The sequence below is a fragment of the Nicrophorus vespilloides genome, unplaced genomic scaffold, assembly GCF_001412225.1.
Source record: "Nicrophorus vespilloides isolate i.1.1-1 unplaced genomic scaffold, Nicve_v1.0, whole genome shotgun sequence".
Classification (NCBI taxonomy): Eukaryota; Metazoa; Arthropoda; class Insecta; order Coleoptera; family Silphidae; genus Nicrophorus; species Nicrophorus vespilloides.
Window position 1 is genome coordinate 1 of NW_017097548.1, and position 14549 is coordinate 14549.

Sequence of the window (14549 nt, forward strand, 5' to 3'; positions counted from 1 at the left end):
CATAGCCTCTGAATTGATGCAAGACCGTACGCATTTACCTTCTCGAGGTAGCACCTGTTTAACACAGAAAATGCACACGGATCTACTGTGTATCCATTGTTTTTACCAAATATTTTTAGTACCCAAATTTGTTATAAACATATATCATCATTTCAACAAGGGTCAGAAAAATGACATTCTCTAGTTTAGTATTTCCATTTTCAATATATGTTGTTTCTGTACTGAAATTCTACAGTTTTTTTTTATCTGAAGATGAAAACACCAACCAGAATATTATTGCATTGTTTTCTTTTCTTTTTTTTAATATAATAAAATAAGCTCTTCGATCCCTTCATTATAATCTCAAATCAGGAAGAATCAGTATACACATAATACACATAATTGGGAATAATTACGAATCCGGGTCAATTGGGATTCTCTCTTCTCGTCTCTCTCCTGCTCGGATTCGACTTGAATTTCTTATTTAAATCTCACCATATAGTTTTTCGTTGCTGCTGCTGCTTTCGCTGCACAACCATCTTTTATTCAACGTAGAAAATAAAAAATAATTTGTTTTGTTTTATCTGAACAACTTCTCTAACTCTTCATGCTCATCGTCATATAGCCCACGAGTGGACAATCCCTGCAAGCAAACGAGAAAATACGGAACGTGTAAGTTTAAAACTTTATTAATTAAATAATAATAGTAATATTATATTATATATTGACGAATAAACAAAAAAAATAACAATCATTTTTCTATTTCAGATGTGACCGTAAATGATGGCAAGCTACAAACTTCTCTCACAGGGACACAAAAAAATAAATAAAATGTAAGTAAACGACAAAGAAAAGCGCACGCAAACTTACCTCACCTCTTTGCTTAACGATGTAATTGAATCGTTAATTGTAACGGACGGATGCAGTTTAGATTGTTAATTGCTTTTTTTTTTGTTTATTTTCAGGACAGAAAACGCGGGTGATGCTGTTAGAGTTTTTGTGATGGAACCATGGCAATAAACAAATAGATGTTGTTGCCATGGTTTCAATGCTTTTTTTGCGTAAACAACGAGAACACACCAAACTAGCTAGTAACAAAATTGGGGGTTCGACATGAGAGTCGTCTTACTTCGGGTGAGTCTAGGTGTGACGTGTATGTGAATATTATCACCGGGTGATGCGGACACTGCGAACAGAGAGATAGAGAACAATCGTAAAATATATTGCAATACCATATAATAATAATAATATCGTGGAAAACATGTTTAACTTCTATCTACTACATCCATATAACAGGTAATAAAATTAGCTTAGCATTACTATATACTATAATAATCACAATTAAGTAAGGTTCTTTGCCGCAGTCGTTTTGCCTGTTGCCATTTGATTGTATGTATTTATTTGGAGCAGAGTCAGGACGTGGAGGAGGTGGAATTGTGTGCGACAGCAGCTACAGAAGGAGGATTATTATCACCAATTGTTCTGTTGGGAGCAGCAGGTTCGCTGAGCCATCTCATTAGGTCCACGCCACTGTTAATATTGTTGTTGTTGTTGTTATTGTTACAGGGTGCAAGCAGCTGCTGTATCTTGTCGAAATCGGTGTTGGCGTTGCTGACACCAACACCACCACCACTACCACCTATGGTGGTCGTTGCTGGTTTCGGCAATTTACCGTGTAAGATGCGGGCCATTTCGCACTGTTCGCACTTGTCCAGCAGCGGATGGTTCTGGAATGTGCACATGGGGCAGCTCCACTTTGACTCCGAGGTCGTCGAAGTGCTTGTCGTCGACATTTGGGATCTGCTGAGTCCGGAGGCAGGCGACCTCAAAGCGGCGGCGGCGGTTATTCCCGAAGCACCATGATGTCCTGTGTAGATGTTGCGGTAGTACTCGGCGCTCGTCTCTCCCAGTGGAGCTGTGATTTCTGCAAGCAGGCAACAACAACAGGTAAATTATTAATTACAACAACGACAATGCAATACTATTTACCTCTGTTTTCAGATTGTCTGTCGACCTCGTTGGTGAGGAGGTCGCACTGGGTGCGAAGGTGGCGAATTTCCTTCTGCAACTTCAGCTCCGTTTCGTGCCTCAAGGCGATCGCGTCCTCGGCCTCCTGCTGCTCCATCTTCATCTGTGCCACCTCCGCCTTGATCTTCACCAGTCTATTTTTCTCCGAAATCAGTTCGATTCTCAGTCTCTCAATTCTCGCCTGCTGTTTCAGTATCGTGGGCGCTAATCGTAACGAAGAATAAAAATGGGGTAAGAATTACACGTAAATGTAGCAACAGTCGAATATTATACAGTTTGTTTGTTTATTTTGTTCTATTCCGTTTTGGTATTAGTCGGATCGGGGCGGCGTGCGTGCAATAGAAGAGAAAGAGCGCGAGAGAGAGATGAGGAGGAGGAAGCGAGATGGACACCATCGTCATCGGCGTCCGCCCTTGCCAAAATGTAACGCGACTAGATTGAATCGCGTGGGCCGCCCGCAAAAATAGAAAGGATACTACAACACTGTTGTGTGTGTATGTATACGTGTGAGTAGGATATATATATTCATCTATTTCTTTCTTGCTCCCACTTGCTCTCAACTGATCACCTTTAAACTTTCGATCTCTCTTTCCTTGTTTCTACTGCACACGTCGGCATCGATTCCGTTACCTGCGGTGCAGTGCTTCTCAACCTTTTTCAATTATTAATTGACTTCAACTAGCAAATACAATTTTATATATACAATTTGTTTACTCACTTGTGCAGCATGCTGTAGTGGCGGTCGTCGTCAGGTCTTGCAATGATCCATGATGATGCGGATGGCCTACAACTGCTGGAGAAACTGCTGCTATCGGCGAGGAGGTTGGCGAGTGGTAGCTACGCGGTCTCGTCCGCACCGAGGAGACGGTACCGCCACCGGGACCGACGGTGATCTGGAGCCGGCTCTGCAGGCCCTTCTGGCAGTCGAAACTGCTCGTCGAGTAAGTCAGGCTGGAGTTTTGAGAGGTGATGTCGATGGGTGGCTGCGGTTCGCTGGTGGGCGTCCGCAGCGTAAGGTTGACACTGGTGTAACTGCGGGGTGAGTTCAGGTCGGAGCAGCACCAAGGCTGCTGCGGAACCACGTTCAGCACACTCGAATGTTTGGACGTGGGGGATGTCGTCGCAGCCGGCTGAACACCACCACCACCCCCCCTGATCACATTCACATTTAAAGATAGGTTCACGGATGGCGGCGGCGTAGTCGGCGTGGCGTTGAGCAAGGTATCGGTGGTTTGTGCCTCCGCCGTCCTCTTTCTCACGACGCCGCCGCCGCCGCCACCTCCACTTTCAGTCTTTTCACTAGGTTTCAAATGGTTTCGCGTTTTCGGACGCGGCGGTTTTTGCAGGCCGGAAGTCGTTAGCGTCGTCATCGTAGCTAAGGGTGCAGACGTTGATGATGACGACGACGACGTCGCAGCCAGCAGTTTGTGGACGTCTTTGCATTTGTCCGACTGCCTCAACGAGAGGCTGTCTGGTCGCTTCGCGGGCTTCGGCTTTTCGTTTCGGCTCATCGTCTCTTCGTTTCGTGCACGATGTGGGGCGGCAGCCGCCATCGGCTTCTGGTGCTGGTCGTGGCGATGACAGTTGGCGGTGGTGGTATTTGTTGTTGGTGCGGCGGCGGCGGCTGCTGTTGCTGCCAGGAGGGCGACTTTTGCCTCCGCGCCGCTGGTGGTCGCGATGCACTCGGCCACCACGTGGTCCGGAATCGTCGGGAACTGCTGCTTTAGCTCGTGGAACAACTGCATGGCTCGGACGTTCTTAGACGACCTTCGCCTTCCGCCCACGAACATTGCAGGCCATTCTGATTAAACGCTCTAAATATAAATCAAAAATCAAACATAGATTTAGACACCGAGCGGCATGGCACGAAAATAACAAACAACAAACGGGCATGACAACAGCAGCAGCAGCAACAACAACAACATATTCCCTCCCTTCCCTATCGCGTATAGCAACTTCTCCATCTCTTCTCCATCCGTTATCATAATCATCATCACTTATCTCTCTATCCGTTCTGTTGAGTACCTTCTTCGATCATCATCATCATAATCTCGGTAGGCGGTCAGTCGGGCGACGGACGGTCGTATTTCGCGTCATTCGCAAATGTCAAACTTATTTTCAGCGACAGCCGCCGAAATGACAAATTCTATTCTCGGACATTTACACGTTTAAATACACTTACACACTCTTACCGATCATATTTTTATATCGCGACTCTTGTACATCCATCTATCGATACACTCACACACACACACACTTATTATTTATACATACGATTTCGTATTAATAGCGCTCAAAACATTTCCACACAAAATAGAAGAGATCTCTCTAGAAACGTACGTACAACGGCAATAACACTTTGAATGTTTAATACTTTACTTATTATTTGTTTTTATTTTTCCCCGAAAATGTGTGTGGCGGCGACAATAAATGACCGCGGCGATATATTCGGAACGAATTTCCAAGATTCGAATTGGTGATTTCCTTTTGGCGTTCCGTTCGGTACAACCGCTTTGTTTCATTTATCACCGATTTCCACGAACGCACGCTTTGCCCATCAAAAACTGATAAAGGCATCGTTCCATTCTCGCAACTATCATTACGTAATTTACTATTAATCGCGCTGCTGCCATTAGTCTATCATTAAAAAGAAGTCTTTTCCCTAAGAGCGGAATCGGTCATTGTTAAACAAGCATTACAACTTAATAATCTTCGATAGCTTATCTTGCAGATTTTAAGATTTCGACTTTTATATTCTGAAAATTTGTAAATAATGAAATTTTCGATTGATATTAATTATAATACACACGCGCGCACCGTGTTGTATCGAATTCGGCGAATTCTGATTTTACTTACAGCTCCGAGCCGAACATATACGCGCTTCTAACTATTTTTCTTTTTTTTTTATTCAGCGAATATTCCGCGATTCTTCTTTTCTCATCCCCCGCTTATTTCTTTTTTAATTATTATAAATCGCATGTGCATGTTACTTCGCCTCTTGTTTTGTTTGTTTCTCTGTCTCTCTCTCTTTCTGTCTATTTGTTTATTTTTTCATCTTTCAAATTTTATTTTTAGACGTGTCGGCGCGTAAAGATTAGTTCGTGTTTTGACGTTTCTCGCATTCCTCTCGTCTCTCCACTGCCTACTTATTTTTTTTCGCATGCATTATTATTAATAATAATAATAATAAACGAAGCGAAGCGATAAGGAGGAGGCGAGGAGTTGGTTTTCCCACACTTTGCGTAACAAAACAATGCCACAAGCAACATGTGATTTCTCCATTATTTAAATTCATTTGTTTTACATGGCAAACTCTGTTATCAAGTAAACAACATACATACATACAAATACATCGACATGTAAATTGTGTGTGTTTGTGTGGAGATGAACGCGTTAAAGCGAAAATCCGCGGGGGCGTAAATCCTGGCAAAAAACGTCACATCGTTTGACGTTATTGCTGCTGCTGCTACTGCTACTGCATACCGCGATCATCACGAGAAACAAAAACACTCACCTTTTCTTCTCTATCTCTCTCTCTCTCTCACACACACACTCTCTCTGACTCCTCTTCTCTCCTCACATAATATAATCCGAACGGCACCTCTCCCCTTTCTGTTTCAGATTCCCTTACGATTTCCAATTCAACTGTTGCTGTTGGTTATTGGGAAACACTGGCGTTTCCACTGTACGGCACCACTCGAAGGAAAGGAAAAGAAAAAGTATAAGATACGTGTGCGTGTGTTGTAGCGTATATATTTATAAAAATAATATGGGTCGCGAAATAATTCCCACTGACGGCAGAGAGGAGAGGAGCATCGTGTAGAACATTTATATATGTATATATATTTTCCTTTTTCCACTCTGTATCGCTCTTTCTCTCTTACTCTTTCTGTACATGTACGTATGTATGTGCGTGTGTGTGTGTGTGATGTCTCTCGCTCTCTTTCTTCCACGTTCTATTCGCACTCGCGATTCCTCACTTTCGACGACCTCTGGAAGAGCAGCCAGCGTCCCCCGTGTTGTGTATGCTCTTCGCAACCCGTATTCCCTTTTCAGCGCGAAACACACGCACGCACACACAAAGGATGACAACCGAGATGTTGTTGGTGGTGGAGGAGGAGGAGGAGGAGGAAGTCGTCTGCACCAGCCCCGAAACACACCGTGTTTGTGCCAGAGAGTAGTCGTAACATAAATAGCACTACTTTCGTCACGAGAAAGGTACACACCAACACACACATCCACACACAAAGCAATCGGTGGGTTGAGTGTCTCTCGATCTCCTGCCACCTATCCACAACCTTACGCAATCATGACTTAAGTCATATAATCTAGCGCCATCTATCTGCTGATGTACATACAATATGCGTTACGCGATAATAGCAGTGATATGAATTCGTTTGAACGCATTGCAACTTATTTATTTGAACACTTTCAAGGGCAGAAAATCCTTAATTTTCTAAACCCAACCAATTTTTGACAACCCGTCAATTGAATCAACATCGGATGATACGGATTATCATTTTCATCCCTTGACATAACTACCAAATTAAAGGGTAATTCCTCTTTTCGGGACATTTTCTAGAAACTTATAATAATGTCTATTCAAATGTTTAAAATGATTTGCAATATATTTTTGTTCATTTATATACTCTATAGAATATGAAATGATTGCGAATGTTGAGCGGCTGATCATCACTTTTAACGGTAACACTTGTTTTATCGATGTTTCAGGTTGCCATGGTTTGCAGATAGGAAGCTTCCGTTTCCGGTTTTCCCCACGATGACGATGTTATCGATGGTCCTGATTCGAGCCACTTGTTGCAACAGCGCCGCGACGTACGGGGGAGAAGACGGACGGGCGAGAGAATTATCGATTCAGCCCCGCCGATCATGCCCAGAAGAGAGTTGCCGCCTCCGCCTCCTCCGCCGACCGCCGCCATGTGAAGTGTCATCGACGCCGTCGATTTTTAGCGTTTAGTCTGGTCGCAAGAAGAGACGTCGCAAATAAGTGCGTCGCATCGCGTTTGTTAGTGTGTAGGAGGATATACAAGTGGGGGTGAGGAGGAGACCATGGAGGACCTGCTGCTGAACGTGGTGAAGGAGTGCAACGGCAGCAAAGGGTTCGGCCCTTTGAGGACGAGCGCTCAGGAGGCGCACGGTGCGTTGCACGCATTCATCCATCCATCCATTGTTTTTTTTTGCTCATATTTCTTTTTCTGTTTCAGATCTCCTTTGCGCCCAGCATGGCATCACCTCGAGGAATCCTTCGCACGAGTTGCGGACCGCCTGCTTTGCGGCCGTCAAGCTCTCACTCGAAAGCAAAAAGTCGAAACTCGTATCTCTGGCGCTGCTCGCATTGAACGTGAGTCAGACATATGGACGATGTTTTTGGGGGGGTGGTTGTCTTGTGAGGGGTTGTCATATGGGGGTTTTGCACAGGTGACGAGACCTACCTTAACGCATTTCCTGTTGCTTGCTTCTCTCCTCTAGAAACTCGTCCGAGATGAGCGTTTCCAAGCGGGAGCCGAACCGGAGGATGATTCTCTTTGGCTACCCGCTCAACTTTTGCACGCCACTTCCTCGATGATCTCCCAATGTGAAGACACGCAGGTTTGCAATCAGATTACATCTCTTTGTAATTATGTTATCGTTATATATGTATAGGTTCACATTTTGAGGGTGGTTTTATCGATGGCATGTGCAGCCAGTTGGGCCTTGAATGGACGACTCGTGATGCTGCTGGTCAGCCGCTGCGGAGAGGCCTACGACAACGGGACGCAACCGGTGAGGGCCGCAGCCCAGGCAGCCGCCAGCCAAACTCTGACGGCGTTCTGCACGTTCCTCGGTAAGATATTCATAAAATATATAATTGCACATAATTGCTCCGTCGCACAACGCCTTCCGCATGCACTCTCACATTTCGCATCGCGTTCGACGGTTAGCGTTTAACCGGAGGTTGTCCAGTGATTTTCAATTAGAAACATCCGGTTGAGTGTTGACTGGAGGACGGAAGGCTTCGTCTGCATTAGATGACCTGTGACTTCAATCGTCATCTCAAATACTAGGGGGTGGTAGTTTAAATACTAAAAGAATAGAAAAAAAAATACTCATTTTGCATGTTCACGATATTCACTTTGCATGTTTAGATGAAGAGTGTCAGGAGATTCTGCAGCAGCAGCAAAAGCACAAGAATTCTGGAAGCAGCGCAGAAATGGTGTACAACAAGACTTCGGCGGTGGCCTGCTTCAACGAAGCGATCCCAGTGATGCAGTACATTTGCAGCAGATTGGAGGAGATGAAAGCGTAATATTTGAAAATAATTATTTTAATCAGTATAGATTAAGTATATAATGTTTTTTTTGTGGCAGTTTACCAAAGTCCGGCGATACCATTGTCTTCCTGCTGGAGTGCTTGCTGACCCTGGTGAACACGCTTCCGCACACTGTACATTCAAATTCGCACTTCACCACCTTCCTCTGGCAGCGATTCTGCCCGGCTCTTCTCGCGCTTCTAGGTGCGCCCGGTGGCGATTCCAGCCTCACAACGCAACAGTCGAAGATCGTTTACAGCATTGGAATTCAGGTGGTGCGACTGGTGGGAAGAGAGCGTGCGTTGAGACCCGTCCTCGAGGCGATCTTTCATCGCATGTTGCTGCTTCCGAGCCCGGCGAAGAGATTGGAACCGTTGCGAGCAGCGCGGGAACTTCTGAGATCGCCGGGTCGCCTCGCCGATCTTCTGCTGCTCAGCGGACCCATCCATAGACATGCCGGAGATGACATGGCTATAATACGACTGTGAGTTCTTGAACATCAGTTTAAAGAGATTAAACTGATTTATCTTTTGATTTTAGAATAATGGATTCGATAGAAGAGTCCGCCCAGTACTGTGATCCGAACGTGATGTTGGCGAGCGTTGAATGTGTTTGCGCTCTGCTGGGATCGCTGGAGGGAATGTGCCGCGGCGAAGGTCTGAACGTGGAGGGTGCGGAAATCGCGAACAGCCGATACCCTCTCCTTGAGCAGGCCGACTATACTGGTCCCCTCACGTATCAGTCTCTCGCCAGATTGCCGAAACCCTATAGGTTAGTAAGCGAAGAGACAACTGCATGAAACTCTAATGATCATGTCGATGTTTGTATTGCAGAGACGTGGTGGCTAATCTCAAATATCAAAGCGATTCGGACAGTAGCGGGATAGACGGGGGACTCCAGGAGGAAAACGAGAACTGCTCCGATACAGACACGTCGGGAGCCACCGAGGGACCCGAAGAGATGGCCAGCCAATCGGATGATAGTATTATGGATGACGAGAGCTTCCTGACTAGTCAACAGTTACAAAAGCTTCACAATATCCCAAAATCACTCCATTTGGTAATCATTCCCAAGAAAATCTAATAAGATTCCTTCTAATCTGTTTTTCTTTTGCATTCAGGGTCGCTCCGGGCTCGAAGAATGTAACACGGACATGGAGCGACACAACGCTAGACACTTTGTCAAGACGCTTCAGAACATTTTGCTTCCCAACCTGCTAACGCTGCGATCTTCCATTCAGGTATTTAACGTTTTGCTCTATTTATTATAATTATAATATGATTGTTTTCATTTTTACAGATAGACGAGGTCTTGCAGGAGTTTGCATCGAAATGCTGCCAGCACAATTCCGCTCAAAACTACGAGATCACGACCATCATGAACGCAGATGGCGTCTACTTGGCCACGTATTCCGCGCTGCTTCTCAACTTGAAACTGATACGGAGAGGCCATTACAACGATCCTAAGAATTCAGAGGTATTCGTTTCGAATAATCAATAGCAAGCAGCATCGGTGACTTTAATTGTTTTGCAGTCTTCTTCGACCATGACCGAAGTGCAATTTGTAGAAGAGATCCACGGCAGCGGTATCTTGGTCTACGTCTCGGCTACATGGCTCTGTGAACTATATCAGAACGTGCTGGCAAAGTCACTGCTTGAAGTGGCGGGGTACGACTCGAGGACGCAACAGCAGCCCGCACTTATTAATCTGTTGACGGATGTCGGCGGATTATGCCCTTCGCAGTTGCTCACGGATTGGCAGAAGCTGCAGAAGGTTGTGCACGGAACGACGACGGACTCTAGCCCTGAGGTGGAGGCCGGTGTGAAGTTATCGCGACGCGTTTTGACCTGCTGCTGGGCTTCCGTGGTCTCGGTCCTCGGAGCTTCTTTGGGGGAGCAAGGACCTCCAGTCGGTGCGGGGGCTTCCGCTCTTAGCAGATTGGTGGCGAGGAGATCACGGCAGAAGCACAAGCAGCGGCTAAGGGATGATGTGATCACCGCCAGCTTGGAGGGTCTACAGAAGGCCGCCAGTCTAAGCAATATTCTCAAATTGCAGTCGCGCTCCAGCAGTATTCTATCTTTGCTTTCCGCTTCTTGCAAGGTCCAAGGACCAAAGATTGCAGCATCTCATGCTCTCTCCCTGGACGTCCTCATATCAAAGGGTATACATTCGGTTTTTAATTATTAGCATATTTTCTAATTGCAATGTGATTTGTTGTAGGTTTAGAGTTGGGTTCGCACAGCAGCACGAATTGGCCGCACATCTTCAATGCTTGCGTTGCTGTGGCCGGCCTGGAGCACGCACTTTTCAGCAAAACCGGTTCAGCTCAACTACTGCTCGTCGCTCAAAACACTCAGAGCAATATAGTTACTTCTTCGACGTTCAATAATGAAAAGTTGAATTTGAGCTTTACCGACGGTGAGGAAACCTGCGTGGACGTGTACAGTTTCCTGCAGAACACTTCATACGGACAGAGCGGTGGACCGAATCAGGATGCGAGCGTTGCCGAGATCGTTGAGAGGAGCGGAGTGCTGAACGCCCATGGCAAGGGAATTTTGAGCGGAGTGAATGCCGCCAAAGTGTGCTGCGTTCTATCGGCCAAAGCCGATGAGTTGTTCTACAATGCCGCCTTGAGGTTGGCGCTTCCGGGGCTGTGTAGCTTCCTCGGAGAACTGTGCAAGGCGTCACATAATCAACTCTTCACCAGGTACGAGGAAGTACCACAAGCATACCCAGAGAATTCGGGCAAGAAGTGGTGGAGAAAGAAGTTGGATGCTCAATGCCAAAAGCCGCCGGCGACGTTGCTTTTGCATCGAATCGGCGAAGTCACGCTCAAGTGCATCAGGTCCGGGCGACCCTTGGTGCACACTATGAAGGTGTGGTCTATAGTCGGGCCTCACTTCATGCAGGCGGCATGCCACAAGGACAGAACCATCACTAAGAAGGCGGTGGCATGCATTCACGATGCGGTGAACGCCCTCCTCAACGAGCAAACGGAATTGCCGCATTTCCACTTCAACGAAGCACTATTCAAACCGTTCGAGAATCTGCTATGCTTAGAGCTGTGCGATTCAGACGTTCAAGACCAAATCGTCGCCTGCCTCTGCGAATTCGTAGAGGCGAATCGAACGGAGATTTGTTCCGGTTGGAGGCCGCTCTTCGGCACGTTGCGCGTAGCCAACGGCAAGAATAATTCCACCATTCTAGATGTTTTCTACATATTCTTGCAGACGGACAACACGCTGGTGTTTGCCAATGCGGCGCTGGATTACATCTTGTGTCTGCTCTCGCACATCAGGAATCCTAATGCGGCAGACGATGACGAAGAAGATGAGACGACGACGACGACCACGACCAGCATCCGTGAAGAGGAAGGACCTACACTGAACGTATGTGCCGAGTCACTGAAATTGCTGCAGAGTTGCGCGGCAATCCTTTCGATGATGCACAACATGCCCAAATGTCCAACGTTTAATTTGACACATCGCATGGGCATAGAAACTGAGCCGCAGCTCGTCGATCCGATCATCGAGAACTCGGACATCAACACTTTTAAGCAAGTCGACGATAACGAAATATCCTACAAGATTTTAGCGATGAAAGAGGATATGGAAGCATGCGATCGCGAGGGACTGACGCTCAGCAAGATGGACCAAAAGACCGGATGCTTGAAAGTCTGGTAAAATACAAATATATTACATCCTAATCCGAAGAGCTTTCTATTCATGCGTTTTTTTTTGTTGTTGTTGTTGCAGGTATATATTGCTGGAGGGTTTGTCTTCGGCGGCAGTCATTGCTCCGCATCGTAACCAACCGATGATCGTGGAATGCCTCTTCAAGCTGCTCAAAGATCTGAAATCGTTAAATCCTGGAGTGAACTTTGGTCTGTACTGCTTGAATCATTTGCTGCTGCCAATGGTTCAACATTGGTTGCGACAAAACAGCAAGAGCCAAAGAGACGATTGGCAGCATTTCAAGCATTGCTGCGGACTCGCCTCCGAGCTGGTCGTGGATTACGTGAGCCACGTGCAGGGGGAATTGAAAGCCGCCGGAAATCCAGCGGTGAATTTAGCTCTGAAGCAATTGCTCATCATACTGATTGAATGCGTGGCGCAGCCAAACGAAAGCGTGGCCCGACTGGGCACGTCCTGCATCCGCCACCTGATCCTGAGCATCGGGCAGATGCTCAGCTCGACGCAGTGGGATATCCTGGTGGTGGCGGTGCATAGGGCGACCGCAGTCAGCTTGAATCCCCTGCACCAAATCACGCTTGCCTTCAAACCTAATTCGGATAGTTTCTATGGAGATTTGGCGACGGTGAAGGTGGCAGCGAGGAAGGACAGCAACGTCGTCGAGAGCGAGCGTTTGTACGAGTTGGCTCAGCAAGTTTTCCTGATGCAAGCACAACGGAATTGCTCAAAGTGCACTGGGAAACTGTGCGAATGCGATCAGACCGTACAGATCGACGATCGCAGCTACGTTTTCCTGCTGTATCCACCAGACGTGAGCGGCGGAGCGCATAATTCTGACTTGAACACGGTACGTGTTCCATTCCGAAACCTGGTGGTCGGCATCTTAGCTCACCAGATGCTTATCCAGACCATATCAAGCGCACTGCTGCAGAACTTGAATCACATAACGCCCATCCTGAATATCCTTCAGATCAGCACGTGCAGCCTTAGGGGTATACTGACGCACGTGAACGCAAGACACGTGGACGTCATGCTGCGCTGCCTGGAGATGTCTAACTCGCGTGCCAAAGAGTTCGACCTGCGGCCGGGGCTCAAGTTCCTTACGCAGAAGGTGGGAAACCTTTCGAAGGCCGCCAACCTGTACACGCAGGCCAACACGAGCGAGGTGGTGCAGATCATTGTATTGATCGAACTTTGCCTTGATGGAATTGAGAAGTATTCTATAACGCACAGCGACATCGAGCAGCTGCTGGCCAAAGAAGATGAAGACGCCGTCTCCGAGACGAGGAAATGTTACACGGACTTGGATTACGTGGAACAGTTTTTGCGTAGCTTGCGCGTCAAATGGGAGCATCTGTGCGAGTCGTACGCCAATTTGACCATCAGAATTCCGGTGAACGCAGAAGACGAGAGCGATGCAGAAGGAGGAGAAGGTGTGGGAAATGCGATCGAAGCGGATGCGGTGACGTCGTCGTCATCGACGGAATGGGAGAAAACTGTAAGGCCCTTCAAGTTTGCCGATTTCAAAACCACGGAAAGCTTCACGTCGAGCGACTCTGATAGCTATTTGGAGAAGGAGATTCTTCCTAATCGCGAAACGCCAGCGACGACGACGACGACCATCAAGACCAACGAGAACTCGACGGACGATGAGACGAACGAAGCAGCTGCAAAGTTCCAGAAGCCGAACAAGATCAAGTACGATGCCAACACTTTAATGCAGATCTCGGTGGACGAGATTTCGTCCAGCAGTATTAAGAAGGATGATGTCGCTGGAAGGGTGAATCCGTTCAATGCGCTCCTCCCGCCAGCGCAACCCGTCCCGCCGGAGATACAGCAGCAACGGTCCGTGAGTATATTCAAAGACTCGGAGGCGTTCAAAGTAACGCGCATCGAAACAATGGAAGCTTGCCTGGAACTTCTCGGAAGTCTACCAGCGGACCGCCTCTCTCCACTGGGGAACGTCCTCAAGGACGGAGCCGTGATGCTGGTCAACAGTCAGGAGGATAAGATCAAATGCGCAGCCGAAGAGCTGCTGCACCGGATGAACATCGCCCCCTACGATATGTAACGTGATGTGGGTGGCACGTAAAAGGGCGTAGAATGACAGAGAGAGCGAGTGAAGGAAGAAGAAAAGAAGAAAACTTGACACAAAAAAAATATGAATATTTTTTGAACGATTTTTGCACTTCACGTAGCTTCTTCTATTTTTTGATTTTAGAAAGAAACAAATAACCTGTTGTAACAAAATATATGGGATCGAAGGAACGAAGAGAAGAAGAAAGAGAGAAAGTAATCATATATTTATTATACATCTACATACATATATTCTATTTATTTGTACTACTCTGACCGAGAATACGTTACGTCTTCGTCATCATGTTCATATTATGTCCAGGGATATTATGCATGAGGATGGGCGCATCCGGAAAAGATGTGGTGCGTAACTGCGACAATATCATCGTAACTGGTAACTTAACTTAAGTAGCGACGAGATTGATTATAGGTTTTTGTTTGTTTAGTTTTTGTTTTGTGGAATT

The 14549-nt window shown here is 46.7% G+C and overlaps 2 protein-coding genes across 2 annotated transcripts; one reads left to right on the forward strand and one right to left on the reverse strand.

The window, feature by feature from the left end:
* Nucleotides 1–281: 281 nt before the first annotated feature.
* LOC108560383 (TGF-beta-activated kinase 1 and MAP3K7-binding protein 2) lies at nt 282–6244 on the reverse strand. Its single transcript, XM_017917908.1, has 6 exons — nt 5522–6244; nt 2726–3821; nt 1969–2211; nt 1652–1903; nt 1109–1165; nt 282–622 (listed from the first exon to the last, which is right to left on the reverse strand). The coding sequence occupies exons 2-6, from the start codon at nt 3795–3797 to the stop codon at nt 597–599; spliced, it is 1650 nt and encodes a 549-aa protein (XP_017773397.1). The 5' UTR covers nt 3798–3821; nt 5522–6244; the 3' UTR covers nt 282–596.
* Nucleotides 6245–6738: 494 nt separating this feature from the next.
* On the forward strand, nt 6739–14275 carry LOC108560382 (brefeldin A-inhibited guanine nucleotide-exchange protein 3). The gene is made up of 13 exons (XM_017917907.1): nt 6739–7165; nt 7233–7369; nt 7498–7617; nt 7672–7852; nt 8154–8310; nt 8376–8801; nt 8858–9088; nt 9151–9376; nt 9438–9557; nt 9617–9793; nt 9851–10478; nt 10538–11996; nt 12073–14275. The coding sequence occupies exons 1-13, from the start codon at nt 7078–7080 to the stop codon at nt 14078–14080; spliced, it is 5958 nt and encodes a 1985-aa protein (XP_017773396.1). The 5' UTR covers nt 6739–7077; the 3' UTR covers nt 14081–14275.
* The last annotated feature ends 274 nt before the right edge of the window (nt 14276–14549 follow it).